This window comes from Camelus bactrianus, chromosome 12 (genome assembly GCF_048773025.1).
Source record: "Camelus bactrianus isolate YW-2024 breed Bactrian camel chromosome 12, ASM4877302v1, whole genome shotgun sequence".
Lineage (NCBI taxonomy): Eukaryota > Metazoa > Chordata > Mammalia > Artiodactyla > Camelidae > Camelus > Camelus bactrianus.
The window spans coordinates 67,063,193-67,085,145 of NC_133550.1; the positions used below are offsets into that span (position 1 = coordinate 67,063,193).

A 21,953-nucleotide genomic window follows, 5' to 3' on the forward strand; every position below is an offset into this window, starting at 1 on the left:
ATAATATGTCTTTGTACATTTTTTAATTCTCCTCAAGTCTACCCTAGACTCCAGAGGTCTTTTCTGTACCAAGGGGATGGACACTAGCATGCAGTCATTCGGTTCCCCTCCTCTTTACTTCAGGAATTTTCTTTATTTTTGTGTACTCCTGCCATCCCTTCTGTCTTAAAGTTAGAATTGTTCTTTCTCTGGAATACTACTCAGCAGTTAAAAAGGAGTGCACTTCTGATATGACAACAGAGATGGATCTCAAACATACTGAGTGGAAAAAGCCTAGAGAACGTTCTGTATGATTCCATCTCTAGGAAATTCTGCAGCAGGTGAAACTTATGATAATGACGAAGCAGGTCAGGTGTCCCCTGGGGCTGGAAGTGGAGGGGTGCTGCTGACGGCCTGGGGACATGGGGGAACGTTTTGGGTAATAGCAGTGTATGCATTGCCGTGGACATCGACACCATTCTGTACTTTACACTTTGGATAGATATTTTTTATTGCATATAAAATTGGTTTATGCACATGCCAGAACATAATTGAGGGGTCCTTTGCACGCTGAGAGGAGTGAGTAGAGAGGGAACCACTTGGGCAGACAGGTGGGAATAGGTGGGCAGGGCTGCTCTTTGACAGACCCATCCACTCGCTGTGTCCACATGCGAAGGCGGGGGCTGTGGGCACTGACCCAGAGCTTTTCCTGGGGACTCGTGTGTGGGACCTGGTGAGGGTGTTAACTCCCAGAGGGAACACAGGCTGTGACTGTGACTGTTCCACCATGGGAACTGTATTTCCTCCTCTGTAAAGACACTTTTTTCCAAGTCCTTTCGCTATTGATTTTCTGTGCTGTGTCGTACAGGCCATACGTGGTCTCCCTGGTGAGGTCAGTATTTTAATTCTCATTTCTGGGGTAGAGGAGGGGAAAGTTACTCACAGGTTTCTTTCCTTTCTGGTGACAGATTTGCCTCTGTTTCCAACAGGAGGAGCAGTGAGCTGTGCTGCAAGAAAGTTTAAAAATGAATTTTCTAGGAGACAGAAAAAATGAAGTGAAACTTTGGACTTGTTAACTCACAGCTTTCAGAACAGAATGACTGTGAACTAGTGTCCCTCCCCTAAGTAAAGAAAAGACCTAAGGGTCTAGGGTAGGCTTGAGGAGAATTTACACTTTTTCAAGGCACTTACGTTCATAGTACAGATGATTTCAGTACTATAATAAGTTACCTGATGTAACTTTTTATGTTTAGGAAAAATAATTTTTTTCAAACTTTTTTCTTTAAAATTGGGGGGAATTATTAGGAGGAATTATTATGTATTAATAGATAGAAAATTATAGATAGGTTTTTAAAAAGCCCAAATCGTTCGCTTTGAAAATTCATTGATCTGTTGTCTCATGACTTATACATATTAATGTGTGTATGTTATTCTTTAAGTTAGAAGTTAAAAAAAATAGTAGTTTTAAAAAATTGAAGTATAGTTAATTTACAACCATAGTTGTTTTTAAGAAGACCCTTACCTCAGTATTTAATGTGCCATAAACCCAGTGGTATACTAGAGCTGGCCTGTACCTGTTGCAGAAAAATGTGTTACAGCTCCATGTGACAGCTCAGCTGTGACAGCAACCTGCATCCGGGCGAGGGACCAAGCAGCACGTGGAGAGCTGGGGAACTCAGGTTTATTACGCCAGCAGGCCCACAGGAGTTAGCATTTCAAGCTTTGGATGCCGTCAGTAGGTTTACACAGGCTTTTATAGGCTGCCAGTCTACACTTTGCAACGTCATATGCAAATAAGGTATAACAGAAGTTGACTAATTAGGAACAAGCTTTGTAGAAATGGACCAATCAGGAGGGAGAGAAATAACCAATCAGGAGTGAGGGAAATGGACCAATCAGGAGTGAGCTCCATGCAAATGAAGCACTACAAATGGACCAATCAGGAGTTAGCTCAGGGAACCAATAGAATTTTAGGGGTAAGTTCCACTTTCCTAGAAGTTAGCCGTTTCAGAGGCAAAAAGTGAGCTAGAGCCACTGGGCCAGGGAACCTAGTGGTGCTGGCAGGAGAGCAGCGGCCCTGCTGGGGGTCCTGCCAGTCTTTTTTATGGGGCTTCCCACCTCATACCAACTTCTGAGAGTCAGTTATTAAGTATTCAGATTGGTGAGCTGGTGGTTAAACTCTTGGTAGCGAGAAGTCCGCCATGGGGGAAGTCTTACACCGTGGAGACCTTTCGCTTCTGCCTCCTCCTCCTTCCCCCCGGCCAGTTTACCAGCAAACACCAGCCTTACCCAATTGTGACATTCTTAGGACAAGATGTTCAATAAAGTTCTCAGAATGCTGTGACCTAAAAATCAGAGTGAAAATCTGTTTTTAATTCATGTAATTGGCTTTAGAATTCTGAGGTTTTATTCATGTGTCCCTTTACACACGTGGTCTTTGGTTCTCACGCTAATGTGCGCGTTTCTGCCTTTTGGCGTGTCCTGCTGTGCTACTTGTTTCTAATTCTTTGTGTATTTTTGTCTGTTCTTATTATGCTTATTTTTTAAGATTTAGGAGTCAGTTTAGCTTCATCTTGCATCTCAGTCTTGTCACTTGTAGTGAAACTTGCCTTTCTTACAAAATCTTTTCTTTGTTGTAAGAAAAAGTAATTCAAGCCAAAGTCAATGAAACAAAAAGTTAAGAACGTCTCATTTTTGCCCATCCCCCACCTGTTTTCTACAGACATATCAGCATATGCTTTTTTCTTTTCCTTCCAAAGGTTTTTTTGTATATACACACCTGTACATTTTTGTTACCTTTTTTAAACACATTACTACATATTCTATCCTAATTTAACTTCTTTTTTTCTGATACTCTGATGTATCTGACACTTCAACACATGTATGTATACTCATCTCATTCTTTTTAATAGTTGAATCATGTTTCACTATATAGACTTCTATGTGTAAATTTTTTCATCTGTTCTCCATAGATGTACATATGAGTTCCCTCCAGGTTTGTTTTTTAAAAAATCTTTACTATAGTGAACATTCTTGTACAAATATCTTTGCAATTTTGGACAAGTAGATCTGGGATTATAAATTCCTGGGAGTTGGATTCCTGGGTCAGAAAGAATACATTCATTTAAAATTTGTAAGAGATATTTCTAAATGACACACCAGAGAGCACAAGCATATGCAGGTCTGCAACCTTTCACTAATCTAATTATCATTTTTCTTTCAGTGACCAATACTTTGTTTTCCATATTAGATTACCTTTTAAAATATATTTATTAATGAGCATTTTTAGAAAATTAATCTTTTATCACAAATATAAGAACCCCCCATGGTTAATTTTTTTTGCCTGAATTTATTTATGGTATTTTCAGCCTGTTAGGAGTTTGTTTTTAATCTAGGTAGGCTTATCAGTTTTATCCTTACGGCTTCTGAATTTTTTCCCCACATATTTAGTAAAACCTTCTCCCCTTAGATTGTGGAAATACACACCTGTATATTCTAGTTCTTTAAGTATTTTGTCTGCATTTTTAATTAACCTAAAATATATTTTTGTATATTATTGAGCAAATAATAAAAAAAAGTATAGAATTGAGCAAATATGTGTCTTTTAACTCTGCAAGATTATATAATCTTTGGTGGAAGACTGCTTGGGTTTGAACCTTGATTTCTTCCATTGCTGGTGTGTGATCTTGGAAGTTATTTACCTTTTTCATGTCCCAATTTCTCTACCTGTAAAATGAATTGTATTTTAATACAAGCATTTGGTATACTGACTGGCACGCAGTTAGCGTCCCCTAAATGCTAGCTGTTAATTACTGTATACGTGCCATTTAGTGAACAGTCTCTTCCTTCCTACTGATTTTAATGCTCCCCAAATCGTATGTTAAATTCTTTTTTTTTACAGCTTGACATTTAGTTTTATTTTTTAAACATTTTTTATTGATTTATAATCATTTTACAATGTTGTGTCAAATTCCAGTGCTTAGCACAATTTTTCAGTCATTCATGGACATATGCACACTCATCGTCACGTTTTTTTCTCTGTGAGCTACCGTAACGTTTTGTGTGTATTTCCCTGTGCTATACAGTATAATCTTGTTTATCTGTTCTACAGTTTTGAAATCCCAGTCTATCCCTTCCCACCCTCCGCCCCCCTGGCAAATACAAGTCTGTATTCTATGTCTATGAGTCTATTTCTGTCCTGTATTTACGCTTTGTTTTTTTGTTTGTTTGTTTTTGTTTTTGTTTTTTAGATTCCACATATGAGCAATCTCATATGGTATTTTTCTTTCTCTTTCTGGCTTACTTCACTTAGAATGACATTCTCCAGGATCATCCATGTTGCTGCAAATGGCGTTATGTTGTCAGTTTTTATGGCTGAGTAGTATTCCATTGTATAAATATACCACATCTTCTTTATCCAGTCATCTGTTGATGGACATTTAGGCTGTTTCCATGTTTTGGCTATTGTAAATAGTGCTGCTATGAACATTGGGGTGCAGGTGTCATCCTGAAGTAGGGTTCCTTCTGGATATATGCCCAGGAGCGGGATTCCTGGGTCATACGGTAAGTCTATTCCTAGTCTTCTGAGGAATCTCCACACTGTTTTCCACAGTGGCTGCACCAAACTGCATTCCTACCAGCAGTGTAGGAGGGTTCCCCTTTCTCCACAGCCTCTCCAGCATTTGTCATTTGTGGATTTTTGAATGACGGCCATTCTGACTGGTGTGAGGTGATACCTCATTGTAGTTTTGATTTGCATTTCTCTGATAATTAGTGATATTGAGCATTATTTCATGTGCCTTTTGATCATTTGTATGTCTTCCTTGGAGAATTGCTTGTTTAGGTCTTTTGCCCATTTTTGGATTGGGTTGTTTATTTTTTTCTTACTGAGTTGTATGAGCTGCTTATATATTCTGGAGATCAAGCCTTTGTCGGTTTCATTTGCAAAAATTTTCTCCCATTCTGTAGGTTGTCTTTTTGTTTTACTTATGGTTTCTTTTGCTGTGCAGAAGCTTTAAGTTTCATTAGGTCCCATTTGTTTATTCTTGCTTTTATTTCTTCTAGGAGAAAATTTTTGAAATGTATGTCAGATAATGTTTTGCCTATGTTTTCCTCTAGGAGGTTTCTTGTATCTTGTCTTATGTTTAAGTCTTTAATCCATTTTGAGTTGATTTTTGTATATGGTGTAAGGGAGTGTTCTAGCTTCATTGTTTTACATGCTGCTGTCCAGTTTTCCCAACACCATTTGCTGAAGAGACTGTCTTTATTCCAATGTATATTCTTGCCTCCTTTGTCAAAGATGAGTTGACCAAAAGTTTGTGGTTTCATTTCTGGGCTCTCTATTCTGTTCCATTGGTCTATATGTCTGTTTTGGTACCAATACCATGCTGTCTTGATGACTGTAGCTCTATAGTATTGTCTAAAGTCTGGGAGAGTTATTCCTCCAGCCTCTTTCTTTCTCTTCAGTAATGCTTTGGCAATTCAAGGTCTTTGATGGTTCCATATAAATTTTATTATGATTTGTTCTAGTTCTGTGAAATATGTCCTGGGTAATTTGATAGGGATTGCATTAAATCTGTAGATTGCCTTGGGCAGTGTGACCATTTTAACAATATTGATTCTTCCAATCCAAGAGCATGGGATATCTTTCCATTTTTTAAAGTCTTCTTTAATTTCCTTCATCAATGGTTTATAGTTTTCTGTGTACAATTCTTTCACCGCCTTGGTTAGATTTATTCCCAGATATTTTATTACTTTGGGTGCTGTTTTAAAGGGGATTGTTTCTTTACTTTCTTCTTCTGTTGATTCATCGTTAGTGTAAAGAAATGCAACTGATTTTTGAACGTTAATTTTGTAACCTGCTACCTTGCTGAATTCTTCAATCAGCTCTAGTAGTTTTTGTGTACCTTTTAGGGTTTTCTATGTATAGTAACATGTCGTCGGCATATAGTGACACTTTTACCTCTTCTTTTCCAATTTGGATCCCTTTTATTTCTCTCTCTTGCCTGAATGCTGTGGCTAGGACTTCTAGGACTATGTTGAATAGGAGTGGTGATAGTGGGCATCGCTAAATTCTTAATATGCTTTTGGATCCCTTTCTGGCTTTGTGACTTTTTGCAGAGGAAACCAGTAAGATATTAACAACTGCTAAAGAAGTCAAAGAGCCACATGTTTATATGCGATAAAGGAATGCTGAAATGAACTTACAGAGAGGTGCGAAAACTGGTCTATGCACAAGGCGATAATTAATTGCATGCCAGCCAGACAGAAGTAACCCGCATTTCTGCAGACAAGTATCATTTGTATTGGTATCTGTTTTCCGCAGCTTATGAGCATTAAATGATAAGGTTAACCCAGACCGGTGATCCAGACAGTAGGCTCATCTTTGTTTTCCTTTTATCCACTTCAAAATCTTGTCCCTTTAATTTGCCTGCATCTTTTCCCCCTGGTGCCTGACTTAGTGAATATACTTTTACAGTACTTACAAATAGTGGAAGGGCATCTCACTTATTCCTCTTTATTTTTTAAGAGAATATTTTTTTCCTGCCTGTTATTTCATTATTAGTTTCCAGATGCTGATTAGAAACACTTTATTAGTAAAAGGATTCTAGTGATGAAAATTGGAGACGTGTTAGGTGGGGATAGATTAATTTTCTTTTGGGTTTATTTCAGGTAATATCATAGAATTTAGGAGCCGGAAGGAAACTTTTATATCACTGCTTCCAACCTCTAACTTCCTTTTTTCTTCTTATTATGAAAAATTACAAGCGTAGACTAAGAGAAAAAAATGTCCCAAAACCCCGTCACCCAGCTCCGGCACTTGTCAGTCACCAGTCTAGTTTCATCCGCAGTCCCACCTGCTCTTACGCCAGTTGCCCCGGATTCAAACACAGCTCCCATATATTTTATCCGTTGTCTCTAAAAGATAAGGAGTAAGTAAGTAAAATACAGTTAGCCCATCAGAAAAATTAACATCAAATAAGCAGTATCCAAACATTCCACATTATCTGAGAGCTGCTTTCAGGTTTGTTTCTTTGAATCGGATACAAGTGAGGGCACTGCAGGAGGTTGCTGTGTCTCAGGTCTCCTCTGAGATACAGGTTCCCCGTACCTCCTCCTCCTCGTTTTTTCCTTCCTCCGTTGCTCACTGTTTGCTGAACTGCAGTGTTTCTTCCCTGCGGTTGGATTTGTGGTGAGTGTATCTCGGTGGTGGGGCTTAATGTACCCTTGTCTTCCTTGTGTTTTCTGCAAGCAATAATTCCTTCCAGAGGCTTGTTCAGATTCAAGTCCGTTTTATTATTTTTTTCTTTCCAGTGTATTTTATCGTTGGTAATAAATACTTCCATCAAGAGGTGTATAATGTCTGGTTGTCTTTTTTTTTGTGGTGTTCCCAGTTGTCCATGCTTATTACCCAGATCCGTTCATTCTTTGGGGTTGTGAAATGGTGGTGCTCGGACTCGGTCGATCATTTTTCGTTTTTTTAGCTGGAATATTTTATAAAGAGAAGCTTCTCCTAATCAGCTATTAGGTTATACAAGGTACATTTTGATTATGAAAAGCAGAATGAATGCTTAATTTTTTTTCCCACTTTGATTACCAATCTTCAGTTTATTGAGCTGGTTTTGTGGCATCGTCCAAAGATGATGAGTGAGTTGTTTCAGTTCAACTTAATCATTATGAGGTCATGGCTTAAAAGCCACTTGACTTGTTTTCAGTCATTTTAGCTATAATTCTTCCTAATGTTCTAATGAGCCATTGCTGGCTAGTGAGCGTCTCTGCAGGTTGCTGACATGTCGTCCTGACACGCTGTGAGTGGTCTCTGACAGCCCTCTTGCTATTTGGCATGACAGGATGTCCAGGCCAGTCTTGTATGTGCCCTGCCCCAGACCTGCAGCCAATCAATCAGCCGTTTCTTGATGGAGAAGTGGCATCTGAAGATGACGGTCTGGGCCACTGCTCAGCTAACAGAAGAGCGTGCTGACTTTGCTTGAGCCTTTTCAGCATGGTGCTAATTTCAGACTTTCTAGTCTAGGTGTTTCCCCCGACTTTTTAACTAGCAAGTGAAAGCTGTTAAGCAAAATTAAAGTTACGAGGTGTGAAAAATGTGTGTTTCTTACTGTTTGAGATTTCAGAGTGTATATTAAAATATTACCTTTAAATTTCCTAATTGGAGAATAATGAATACACTCTTAGAATTTTAAAAAGGAAGTAATTTTTCTTTTAAGGAATGTTATCTTTATGACCTAAATTTGGGGGGGAGGGGATAGTTCAACTGGTAGAGTGCATGCTTAGCATGCACAAAATCCTGGGTTCAGTCCCCAGTACCTCCTCTATAAATAAATAAATAGACCTAATTACCTCCCTCCACCAAAAAAATACAATATTTGAAAAAAGAACTTACGACCTAAATTTATATTATTTACCTCATTTTGTCAAATAATGTGTACTTTAAAAATGAAATTTACAAATCTGTGCAAAAATTGCATTTACAAATTTTATTTAGACTACCTCATGCCATGCAGTTGGTAGTTCCTTGATCATGTAATCTATTTGATAATAAATTATTTAGTAATTATGTGAACTAACATTTTCAAATGTTATCTTTTCCAGCCTACCAAGATATTGCATATAGGTTTATATTTACCCAGGAATAATCCAAGTTCTTGCAGCCTGAGTGCTTTCAACCACAGCGTTTTACAGAATTCCTGTGGACAAGAAATTAATGTATTTCATGGGATATTTGTATCTTTAAAGTAGAACTTGCTTGCTGGGAACGCTTTAAAAAGAAAGTATTTGCATAAATGTTATGTACATAGCTAGTAATTTTGAACATTTATTCCACTATTGGAAGGTATTTTTGCTTGAATAAGAACTTTTCTGACTCTTTGCTCCAAGGACACATCATCTCGCATCCTTCTCGGCAGATGTTTGCTGTACGTGTTTAATACTTCTGTTTTGTTCTTGCTGGTTGTTTCTCTTTCAAGATGTGTTAAAAGCACTTTCTCTTTAATATTTTTTCTAATGTTTCATTCTCCTGGAGTTATTTATAACAGATCATTTAACTTGCCTTAAACGCCATGTTTTCTTTTACTTTTAGGAGGCACTGGCTACAATTAGGCTTCTTGATGTCCTGTGTGAAATGACTGCTAACACGGACCTGCTCGGCTATCTGCAGGTTTTTCCTGGCCTGCTGGAAAGAGTGGTTGGTGAGTAGAAATATCACACATATTACTGTTTTTAATTTTAAAAAAATCTTTGACTTGTACTGTAGTGTAAGTTCAAACACAGCCCCTTAATTTTCAGTGTATTGGTGTACTTTTTAGTTTTGGGGGGATAATTTTCTTGGAAGGAACAGCAACGTTCTGGTGACAGCTCAGGCCGTTGCCACGCACCTGCTGCTGAACTTGTGCTGCCTGCTCAGTAGGTGAGGATGCTCTCCACGGGGTGCACGCAGTGGGTGCTTCGTCAGCTGTGGCTGTGATGGGGATGGTGGGGGCTTGTGGGGGTGGTGGGGTGGTTAGGACAGTGACAGGGGGGGTTGGACCATGATGGCGATTTTTATATTTCTATAGTTTTACCAAATTTGTTAGTAAATTTTTCCCAGTTATACTATGGAACATGAAGCATAGTGCCTCATATACATAGTAATTATGTATTCAGTCCTTATAAAAAAAACTGTTTTAAACAAGAATCCGTTGTTTGAAGTATTACCATCTTTGCTAAAAAACTGTTTGCAAAATAATTCACGTACAACCTGTTCCTTGTGGTTAGCCAGGCGTATGGTTGCTGTTCACTGTTTGCTATTTTTTTCTTTAAAAAAAGACTGTTCTTATTCCGGAGACCCATATGCTAATAAGAAAGATGAATTTGTGTCTAGATGGGTAGATGAGTTAGCAGTGAGCTGTAGAAGGTGTTTAGAATCTCTTGTCAGTGTCTGATTTTGAATGCAGTGCCTTTAGCGATAGTTAAAGTCAGACATCACAAACCCGAGCAGCGGAACATCGTGGAAGAAGCAGGTGTTTGGGGCAAACGTGCGTTGTCAGCTCAACTGTGCCAAATGACTGACTTCTCTGAGCCTGATTTCTTCATTATAAAATTGAGAAAGTGACCTGCCTTTAGTAACTTTGTGGAGAGGATTAAATGAGATAACGTAGGAGCACTTATAAAGCTTCGGGAAGATCGTCTACTTTCATAGGCTGCCTCGAAGCATTTCGTAGAGTATAACAGAATCGAATTCATTCCTTCTGAGTGTAGCCAAAAATAGACAAACGGATTGCACAGGCTGCCTTCAGATGATCTGGACCCTGAGGGAAACATCAGCGCGCCGCATGGTTTCTGTCACAGGCTGGTTGCCGACAGGTGCCGCGTTTTAGACTTAGCTGACTGTAGTCGTCGCACACGTTCCTTCAGAAAGAAGTTGGAATTGGAAACTTTTTTCTAAGAAAGATGGTGGGAATTTTTTAGCTAACTTTTCTTTGTGGATAAATAGCAAATCAGAGTTGGGGTAATCTTGATGGCTTGTCTCCCCTAAACAGAGCCATGAAAAGTTCTAAAGGAAAAAGCAGAGGAAGCTTCTTACCATTATTTTAAAGAACGCGTTCACTGCTCTACTTTTGTTTTATTTCAATCCATTAAAATAAGTTAGATTTGTTAATGGAAAACTAGGCTAAAACACTGAAATTTTTCTACGGAAAATGAAGTTTATTCTTGCTGTTGTAGATCTTTTACGGCTGATCCATGTAGCTGGCAGTGACACCACGAACATCTTCAGCACCTGCGCTTGCATAAAGGCAGAAGGTGACATCTCAAATATGGCTGAGGGGTTCAAGTCTCATCTCATTCGGCTGATTGGAAATCTGTGCTACAAGAATAAAGACAATCAAGACAAGGTAGGATGGCTCCTCAGTATGCATCATACATATATGGCTTTATTTAGAATATCAAATACAGGGTTTAGAATTATTCCCTTTGGGGAATGAAAGCTTGAGGTGCTGAGAAAATAGCTTGAGGCTTGTGTATATATTACCACAGAGGAACATAATATGTCGTGCTTGTCTGTATTAGGGTTTGTAGTTTGTAATTTTGCATTGTATTTGTCTTCAGTGTGTTTGAGCCAGTCTCCTTTCTTTTAAATAGTCAATGTTTGTCCTAAGCCTGTGCATTTAAACATTACTATTTATTGATGGAGAACAATGAATGGAAAACAAAGCCTAGAAATTTTCGGACACATGGTAGACATTTAATAAACAGTAATTTTTATTGACCATTATCTTAAGAAAAAACAAAGTCTTTAACTTGCATCTGTGCCCTACATTTATGGATCATAGCACCACAGGCACTTCTTCCAGACGTTTTGAAATGGACGTAATATTTAAGTATTAAGTCTTTGAAAACCCAGTAGACTGCCATTGGAAACCTCTTTTGTGCTGAATAACTTAGGGGTAATTATACTGATACTGTGAGAGGGTGGTAAAAAAGACGGCCGCAGAACTGGACCACACGCTTCACACTGAACGAGCCTGCCTGTATCTTTCTAGAGTTTTACTTGGCGTGGCGTTTGTTTTGCTTCATCAAATACTGAATATACGTGTGGCGGTTGCTACTTTTCCAAAATGGCTGCAAAAATATCCCCTGCTCTGCATGTCTTCCTGCAGTGTGACTTTGCCACTCCCCCATCAGGGGTTAGATTTATTTTTCCATCCTCTTGAATCTAAATGACTAAAGCCCTGTGACTGCTTTGAATAATAAAACATGGTGGGAGTGATCCTATACCGTTTCTGGCATAGCCCGTGACTGGTCTGGCCGATTTCATACCCAGCCTCTTAGAAGCCAGTCCCCATGTAAGAACTGCACATTCCCTGAGATCACCATGGAGCACCTGAGATCACCGAGTCCTCGTGGAGAGGCCCTGGAGGATGAGACGCAGTGAAGTGAGAGAAAGGCGCTAGTCGGGGAACACCAAGGCACCAGGCGTGTGAGCAAGGAAAACTATCTTGGAACTTGGGCAGTTGCTCGGCTCCTTAGTTCCAAGCTTGGTTGCTCAGTTGCCCAGCTGATGCCACGTGAATCAGGGACAGCCTGCCTGCCAAAGCTCTTTCTGAGTTCATGACCCAGTGCATTGTGAGAAAAAGTAAAAAATCGGGAAAATAATAAGTTGTGTCGATTTTGCTTCTGTTACTAGCCTCGTAAGCTACTATTGGACTGATTCTCCTGCAAATAATGATTATTAACTGGACAAAAGACAGCTATGTGAAGACACTCAAATTTGACACAAACTGGTAGATCTGAGAGTTGAATTAACACTTGGAAGAGGGGCACCGCAGGGAGTGTGTCATGCAGGGCAGTTAAAACTGACAGAAAATCTGTAGTTCTTTTAGCTTGAAGGGTGAAAGGACAGTTTGGAGCAACCACAGCCATTGGAAAGTGAAGGGGAGAATCCCGGAAAGGAGAAAGCGAACGCCAAATTTCGTGACCAGTTACCTAAATCTCTGCTGATACCTTCATCAGAGATGCACGGGGCAGGCTCCAAGCACCAAAACTAAGGATAAGATAATTGTACTGAGATTTGAGCTGCCGCCCTGGAGTTTACAGTAAAAATCCAACCAAGATAATTACCTGCTAAAACCAAAATACCAATATTCTTTAGAAGAATATAATACAGTCTAGAGTTTTCTACAGCATAGCATTCACAATGGCCAAGGTACAGTCCAAACTTACTTGAAACACAGGAAGATATGATCCATTATGAAGACAACAAATACCATGGAGACTCACTGTGTGATGACACAGATGTTGGGTTTGGCAGACAAGGATTTTAAAGCAATTGTAATTATGCTCAAAGATATAAAGGAAAATATGCTTTGGATGAATGAAAAGACAGCATATCTCAGCAGAGAAATAGAAACTGTAAAAAAAGAACCAAATGGAAGTTCTCAAGCTGAAAAATACAGTACCCAAATAAAATGTAAAATTTTTACTGAGCGAGGTTGACACCTCAGTAGGGATGACAGAGTGAAGAGTCGGTACTTGGGGACAGATCAGTAGACGTCATCCAGTCTGAAGAACAGAGGAGAGAAAAGATTGAAAACAAAACGGCCATATGAAGATGCTAAGTTTTGATGACTGGAATAATTCCTACAGGACATGGCACAGAACTAAATGCCGGATAATTTGCTCTCTTATTATTCTTGTAAACCATTTTGATGACTCCTCATCTTCAAGCAGGTGTGGATAGAAGACTGCTAATCTCCCCTCGGAAAATTACTGGGCTGAGTTTTGTAGGAAAAAGTCGGTAGACAATAAAACACCTTTACCTTTTTAATGCCCACGACTGCCGTGCTTGAGAAGCACAAAAGAGGTGGTTTTCTTGTGTTTAGTTCTTTTGTTGCTAATTTGGGTTTGCCTCTTAAGGAACAAAATGTAGTAACCCTTGAAGGGCTTATGAAATAACTCCCCGAAGTCAGGATCAGGTTGCTCAGTAAGTAAACATGGAGTGTGCCCAGTGCCGCCGTGGAGAGGTCGCGGGGCTCGCAGGAAGTCAGTGCTGTGTTCCTTCACGTGTGTAGGTGCTAATGGCACTGCTGACTTCTGACACACTCTTGAAGGTAGGAAGGAGTTCATTCTTTGAGTATAAGAATGCCTCTGTTTCTCCTACTTGTTAACCTGTGCCAACAGAAAGCCTTAACCTGAAAGCATCACGTCTGGGATTTTTTTTCCTCCTTTGGAAGAATCTTAACACACCATCATAACCTGGCAGCCAGATCCCGATTTAATCCAGGTATTGCAGACACTGGCCTCGCTCCCTGTGGCCTCAGAGGGTGGCGTTCACGAGCACTTGGCGACCTTGGTTAGTCTTGGAGAAGCGGGGAATGGGTGATCACGTAGCGGGTCTTTGTCACTATGCTCTTAACTTTCACTGTATTGCCTGGATGGCTGTTGTCCCCTGTCCACATAAACTGGGGCCTAAGGGGTATTTGGCTCTTTCTCTGCTGTAAGGGTTACAGATAGGAGTGAGGGGGATTTTGTATCATCAGACCTAAGTTTAGCTCATCCCTCATGCAGAAGAGAAAAGGACTGATAATTTGTTCAATGTCTGCCACGTCCCAGCACTGCGCTCGGTGAACTCCTGTGTTATCAGCTGTAGTCTTTGCACCAGCCCCGCAAAGCAGGTTCTGCTAACTACACCAAGAGAGGGGCCGTCCAGTTAGTGAGCTGCGGAGTCCAGAGCAAAATCTAGATTTGTCTGACCGTGAGCTCTTGGGCTCGTACCATGGTCCTTCTCCTATGGGAGCTTTCCAGGGGTTTGGAGGAGGGGATTTAAAGTGGACCTCCTGAGTGGCTTGAGGCTGAGGGTGCTGGAGGCTGGAACCTGGGTCTCCCTTGGGCCCGCTGCTGGCTCAGGTCTGGCGCGCATTTGCTGCCCACATCTCTGTCTCTGATTTACCCATTCATCAAATGTGAACGTTCCCAGCCTTGGGGATCCTTAGATGGACAAGACAGACAAGCGTCTCCTCCTATGAAGCTTCCGCTCTGGGAGCATCTGGGACCATCCTTGCCTGGTTGAACCAGGCCCAAAGTTATTGACACGTATTTCCTGAAATCTTTGTGCACTGCCTGGTTGCCCTGGGGTTTGAGCAGAAGCCATTTAAGCCCAGCTTCTCTGTGCTTGTCTGTGTAACTTCATCGCATCGAGCATGGTGCCCACCTGCTGGGTGGCACCCCCTGTAGTTGGGCAGGCGGCCCTTCCCCTGTTGCAGAGTTCTTTTTATCTGCATTAGTTCTTTGGAGCCATATGACACGTCTGTGGAAAAGGCTGAAAAGATAGTATTGTCATTTTCTAAATGAAGAAACCAAGGTTCAGAGAGATTTGATTCAGTGCGATTTAATTCAGCAAGACTACCCGTGTGCGTGCTCTGGAGAAGACAGTCCCCTTAGCAGGGCGCTCTGCAGGGGCGCATGGCTCTAACAGAAGTCCACATGGGGAGGGCCAGGGAGGGGAGCAGGGGAGCCGTGCCTGGGCTGGGGGCAGCCCTCTCGGCCAGGACAGGAGCTGGGCTGCACATAGTGACAGGAAAGACGGGAGTCTTCCTGCCTGTGTCTGTGGACTGTATTTAAGAGAGTCAGGTTGCCTGGGCTCAGATTGAAAAGTCTGCTCAGAAGTGTGTTTTACCCAGTCTTCCATGAGTCTTGAACTCTTCATCTGTACACAGGATGGATTGTAGTATTTCCTGAATCATAAAGGAATTTGTAGACTTCCGTTTACCAAGTCACGGCAGGGAGATGTTCTTAAATACTTAGTGACTTCTGTTGCTGCCCTGTGTTTCGTGCTTGACTTACGTGGTATTTTCCTGCTGCATCTGTAGTGATCAGTTTACTTTTAAACCTTTGTGGACCTGAAATGGAGATTTTATTTTGGTTTCTGTTGGTAAGAGGCACATGGGTATTAATGCTGTAAACATGTAGAAAACAGTGTCCAGCTTCTTTGTTAGAATAGGAATGTGTGGTTTACTTTTTCATTCCCCCTTCTTCTTTTCATTATTGTCATAAATTCTTTAAGTGAAATGCTTTACTAAAGGAAAAGCAGAACTTTTTTTTTTCATAAAGCTGAATGCATTTTTCAAAATGAATAAGCAGGTGACCTGTCTAGTTTTTCTGCCTTCTTTTCCCCCAAAGAAATCCCATCAGCGAAGGCGGGCTGTCCACAGTTTCGGCAGCTGAATCCACTCGCCAGAGGCCCTGTGCAAACGCGGTTCGGGCTGTTCTCTCCCCCTCCTGATGGGAAGGAGCCCCAGCGTTCCCACGTGCGATGCCGTGTGCTCACACGCGTGCACACAGAACATGGCTTTCATTGCAGGCATGGCTTCATTTTAAAAATAAGTCTGTTCCATATAGAAAAGTTCAACATGGAAAGGCAATAACTATTTGACCCCTCCAATTCAGAATGAGCTATTATGAAGGTAGATTTCATTTATAAATACATATTAAAAAAAAACCTGTGTGAACCTGTTTCATTAAAATCTTTTGCCTGTTGTGTTAGTCCCAGTGTCTAAACTGTACCTGCCACATAGTAAGCATTCAGTAAATTTTTCCTGAATGAGAATTTATTTTAAAATACCTGTCACGTCCACTACATTCTGAGCACAGGTTTAGATGCTGAAAATGTAAAGCAGATAAGACACGGCCCTCCTCTTCAAGGAGTCCCTATTTTACTGTAAAATTTCCTGACTGTATTTGCAAACAAAGACATGTAGTAAAAATAAAACAACTTTTTCAAATGAAAATTAATGTTCCTCTAAATTCTGGGCTCTGTAGTTACTTTTGAAAGTCTTTCATGTTTAGATCCTATTTAAATGTATTATAACTTACTGTAAGTTTCTTTATTTTTATTTAACTTATCCGTATCTGTATGTCAGAGTGTAAGAACATCTACATAGCATAAATATTTGCACATAATTAAAAAAATGTTTTTAATCCAAAATTTAGGCTTTGTAGATCTGATTGTACTTTTTCCATTAATCTTAAAGAAAGTTTTAGACTAGATTTGTAATTGTTAAGCATTCATAACATAATTATTTTTTCGCTGCCTTTTTTGTGGGGAGGGTACCTTTCAGCTTTTCACATCCTGATGTGCAGAGCCACTAGCAGGCAAACTATTAAACCCCTTTTTTCTGTTAATGATTTCTTTCTGTTTGAATTGTTCTTAAGCAGCGTATTTGCCTGTTACATCTTGAAACTTAAAAAAATTGATTGCTGTTCCCTATTTTCTTCAGGCCATTGCTCTTCGTGGCAGTTAGAGCGTGTTCTGCACATGGGTACTGGCTGCCCTAACGGTTACCCACGGAACTGGCTGAGGGGCTGTTCTGCAGAGCAGTGAGTGCGTGACGGGTGTGTGCTGGTGTTTCCCTCTGTGCTGCTATGAAATGGGTCGGGGAGCAGGGCCCTTGCTCTGTCCTCATGCCAGGCCAGCACCTGCCTTCTTGGCCTGTGCCAGCCCCGTGTGCACTTCCCAGCCTGCATTCGTTACCCCAGAGCCCTTAAGTTGGCCTTTAGAACTCGGGGTCACAAGGCGCCTTCTCGCCGAAACCTCAGGTCCATCAGGGCAGCTTCCTGCGCCACGCTCCCCTCTGCACCCTGTCTGTCTGCTCTTCACTGTGCCCTCTGCCCGGACCCTGGGTTTCTGTACATAAAGATACTACTGGTGGTTAATTCTGGTGCGTACTGCAGCATGCGTGCTGGTGTTCTCACGTAAGGTGGTGTGGTCCACACACACGAACGACCACTGGCAAACCCGGCCGTGCACAGAACGGAATTTGGGTACCGCTCGGTTTTGCTTTAGCAAGCCCTGCTCCTTGCTAGCCACCCACCACCACCGCTTGTTCCTTGCTTCTCCCTTGATGATTAGTCTTTCACAAAACCCCTTTCCCTTGGTCTTCGTGGGTGACAAAGGCTAATCTGCCCTCTATGCCAGGTGCACATTTTTCCATTTTCATTGATAAGCTTCGATACCATGACTGTGTGCCTGACTAGTTGGGAAGTTCCAGGCAGGCCGTTGACAGTGTCCTGGCCGCGGGGTCTCTGGGCACGGGCTCCTTGCCTTTCCTCACCTTGTAACATTTGGATCCATAAGTACACGTGATGCTTACGGAGGAACTTGCAGCAGACAGAAGGCTTGGAATAGGACAAAGAATCCGGACGAGTCTTAGAGAAATTGCCCCTTAATTTCACCACCTTTTAGCTGTGCCAGTTTGGACAAGTGACTTAACCTGTCTGAATCTCAGCTTCCTCGTGTGTAAAATGGGAACTGTAACATGGGCCTTACGGGGTTGGAAGGATTAACTGTGATCACTTACGCAAAGTATCTAACAGTATCTGGTGTCTCTTACCAGCTCCTTCTCTCTCCCCTTCCCCCGCCAGCCTCACTGTGAGAGAGGAGATCGAGTTCCTTCCAGGGTCTCCCCATTGTGTGTGTTTAAGCAGAAAGTTGTAGACAACACTTGCAGGCATTTACTAAGTTTAGAGTAATCCTCATATTCCGTATTCTATGTTTATTACCTTTCCAACAGATGGGACATTGGGAGGAAGCAAACATGAGACCTTTCTTTAGAATGAGAATCTCGTTTTTTTCTCCTCTCTTCAGTTTGTCCACAGATGCTTCTGAGTGAAACTTCTCTTTTGTTACTGTCTAGTAAAGCACTCAAGTGTTTTCTGTGCGGATGCCGAAGTCTGTCGCAGCTCAGTTCTGAGAGTGTGCTAAGGAACTTGTAAGGCACAGGTGTGTGGCCTGTCTCGGTGAGACTGTGTCTTCCTCTGTCAGAAACAAGCTGCAGAGAACCTCGGCTTATTGATTTGAAGATTGAATATATAGGCAAGAGCCGGCTTGCTTCGAATTCCACTTCTTTGTAATGTAATCCCAGTTCAAGAAATATGTCAGAATTCATAAATCAAACTGTCACCATTAGTTTCCCGAACATGCAGTTCCTGTTACAGTAAATGAAGTTAAAATTCCCATCTGGAGGACACGTATTACGGTGGAGTTTGTTGCAGCTGCACATTTTTCCCTCTCAAAGGCCCCCCGACCTCTTCCTGTGTCTTGCAGTGTGATCAACTTGTTGTTTTGTGGGGAAGGCGTGACATTATTTGAAAGGAAGAATCATACCAAATAGATAAACACGATATAATAATTGATTGTTGTCTGTTCCCGTTGCCTGCTAGCTGGGCTCCACACCCTTCCTCCTGTGAGTCCCACGAGTCTTCCTCACCAGCCTGTAGGCTCCTGGAAGGTGGGACACACCGTGTCTGGCTGTGGCACGCCTGCCCTAGCACCTGCAGTGAGAGGAGTTACTGGACGCTGGCTGAGTTCACCGTGTTACCGGCTAGTCAGAGCGCGGGGTGGCGCGGTCACCTGCTTGGAGCAGTAGCTGGCTGACTTCCGACCTCCGGACCCGCTCCTCCTGCTCTCTCCGCTGCTTCCGTGTTCACTGCAGAAAGAGGGTTTGAAATCTTTGACAGCATGGTGTGAGCCCTTAAGAGGGGGCACCTTTTGTCAAACAGCACATGCGGGACTGCTTTGTTCTTCCCGGCGATCGCGTTCCTTAGCACTTCTGAACTGTCTTCTTCGTGGTGAAGGGTTCTAGTCTCTCCTTGGCTCCTTGAGACTCCTGTGGAAAACTGCGCCCGGGGACACTCATGGTTCTCAGAAGCATGATTCACGCGTATTCTAGATACCAAAGGGAAGACAGTGGGGAAGTAATTTTTTGCCTGTGGTGACTCACAAGTTTGTAAAAGCCTGGGACCCCGTTTTCTTTACTGCCCCCTATGATCAGTTTCTAGACACCAGGGGTTTTAAACGGATTTGTGTTTAAAGTAAAAACAGTATTTCGCTGTATTCATATCAAGAGACTTAGGCGAGGGGAGGCAGCTGCCTAAACTGAGAGGGAGGCCTTGTTCCCGGGTGGAAATAAGGAATATTGTAAAGGTACTAATGGTTTTTAGACCCATTTATTTGTTTATTGCTAGGCCAATTAGAATCGTGCTGAGGGAGGAATCCCAGAATTTGGACAAAAGATGAAAATAATTGAAGAATTATCTTAACAGTTCTAAAATAAACTTTAAAGTTAAAATAATCAACAATGTAAGTGCCTAAGTGTGTGGGTGAGTGGAAGAGATCATGTCCTTTAGAAACAGACACCTGAGAAGTTAACACGAGCTCAGAATCCCAGAGAGAAAAGGAGTTTGTCTTAAAAGTGAACCCGGGATAATTGATTAACTGTTTGGAAAAAGCTCACCTCACTGGAAATAAGCACCGGCGTAAATCTGGAACTGATTGAAGAGTAAGATATTAAAGATGTTAGAAACCTTGATAGTATTCAATTGTTTTTTCAGAATAACCGAAGATATTTTATGGATTAGAAATGACAAAGATTATCATAGATTTGGTTGTAAGTAAGTGAGAAGCTCAGGCTCGAACCAGCCTAACCAAATGAACCTGGGTTCTGCTAAATGCTAGCTGGGTGACCTGGAGCAAATTATTTAGCCTCCCTGCAACTCAGTTTACTCACCAGAACCCAGGTCATATTCAGAAAGGGCGGCTGTGAGGAGGAGACGTGCGTCCCTGTCCGAGGTAGGATGAGCACTCAGTCACGGTCGGCTGCGTTTATGCTCATGCAGGTTTCAGCGTTATTGATCATGTTACAGACAACCTACTTTTTTCATCAACTGGAAATGTTTCAGTGAATTATGGTACTATGACATGAATCCAATAAAAATCATGTTTTCAGAGAGCCTGTGCTCTGTTGGTACAGTACTCATGACAGCGTGATTGGTGGGAATTCATAGCAGGACACACCATTGCATTTCATAAGCCCCCGCTTTTGCATTTTTTAATCTCTATGTTACATATATATTTACACAAATATGTATGTGCATGGCAAGATGACCCCAAAGAAGTACACTACGGTATTAATAGTAGTTATCTCTGGCTGGTGAGATTAAGGACGCGTTTCTTTTTCTCCGTTTATTTTTTGTAATTTTTACCATGAACATGAACCACTTCACTAATAACAGGAGAATACGGTTAAGGAGGGAAAGGGGTGCGAATCTAGAATTCTGGACTTCCTCTGTGACAAGAAGAGAGTATGCTGAGTTCAGTAGTGACAGAAGGAATTCCTTCTTTGTTCTGCTTTCAGAGAAGTACAGCACCTCGACCCCTCCTGCCCGAGACCTGGGGGCTTTCACGGTGACAATTGCAACTGTGTTTTTAACAGAAGGATTTTTAAAAGCAAAACATTAGCGTAGGCTCTGGATAGTTTTGCCAGCAAACAATAGCTGAGATGGGGGTGGTAGGCGGGGTGTGTGTGTAAAAGACGGGAGGGGGAGAAAATAATAAAGCTTATTCTTCCAACGTATTGAACATTATTTTTTTCCCCCTTCAGAGGAATAGGAATTCGAATTCATCTTTTATTGTCAGGTGTTCTGGTCTGGGTACATTAGCTTTTTTGCGGAGTGCATGAGTCTTCAAGATTTCTGCTGCGTATCTCAGCTTAATAAAATCTGAGAGCTTTTGACGTTGTGAGATTTCTCTGTATCTCCCCAGGCTTCGTTTCTTTGGTTAAATGAGAAAAGTGCTCTTATTTCAAATGTTAGAGAGTTCTCTCTTTTCTAAAAAAAATATAATGGAACTGTCTGTCACACATCTAAAACAGTTTTGATCTTTAGCATATTTCTTTTTTTTTTTTTTTTTCTGGCAGCAACTTAAGAGGATCAAAGTTGCATTCCTGTACAAAGCCTTTTTTTCCACCAACACTTGAAGTCACTGTTGCACTGCTCCCCTGCCCCCTTCGAAAGCCTGTTGCTTATCTCGTTCCAATAGAATTTAATTTCATACCCGTCACATTCTAATGGACCAAGAGTGATATTTAATCTCAGGCCGTGGAGTTTACTTTGAATTCAAATCTGCTGCTGTGTTGCGATTAAGAGTAAAATCAGGAATAATTTTGACTCCAAATTTGAATGAACGTGCTATTTGGCATCGCGGTGAGAGCTTTTAGTTCAGTTCAACAAATCTGTATCTGCCATATGCTGTGTACCAGCGAGTACTCTGGGCGCTGGGAACGCAGAGATGGATTTGGCCTCGTGCTTACTCTCAAGGAATTCACACTGTAACGGGGGAGACAGGTGTGAAAACAGTAGAATAAGTGGTGTGTGAAAAGTATTCAGAACGAGGACTAGAAACTTTCTAAGTCTTGGTACAAATGGCTCACCCCGGAGCTCAGGAAGAGCCCCTAGGATCTGGGCCTTAAGGGATGACCGAGATAGAGGCAGGTGGAGGAGAGGGTTGGCTTTGGAGGCAGAACAGCACCTGTGAGCAGGTGCGTGGGACCCCATGCTGTGTGCTGGGCTTCACCAGGACTGAGGTGGGGGGCGGGGTGGCAGAGGGGCAGGGGATGAGGCCGGAGAGGAGGCTGGCCCGCTGACCG

The 21,953-nt window shown here is 41.7% G+C and overlaps 1 protein-coding gene and 1 long non-coding RNA gene across 2 annotated transcripts in view; both read left to right on the top strand.

The window, feature by feature from the left end:
• Positions 1-21,953, top strand: part of ATXN10 (ataxin 10) — a 149,720-nt gene that overhangs the window by 59,946 nt on the left and 67,821 nt on the right. The window contains exons 8-9 of the mRNA XM_074375716.1: positions 9,077-9,185; positions 10,699-10,868. Coding sequence (XP_074231817.1) covers positions 9,077-9,185; positions 10,699-10,868 — 279 coding nt within the window. The remainder of the gene's footprint in view (positions 1-9,076; positions 9,186-10,698; positions 10,869-21,953) is intronic.
• On the top strand, positions 10,875-20,258 carry LOC141579469 (uncharacterized). Its single transcript, XR_012510994.1, has 2 exons — positions 10,875-16,852; positions 18,116-20,258. It is a non-coding gene; the product is annotated as an uncharacterized LOC141579469 (long non-coding RNA).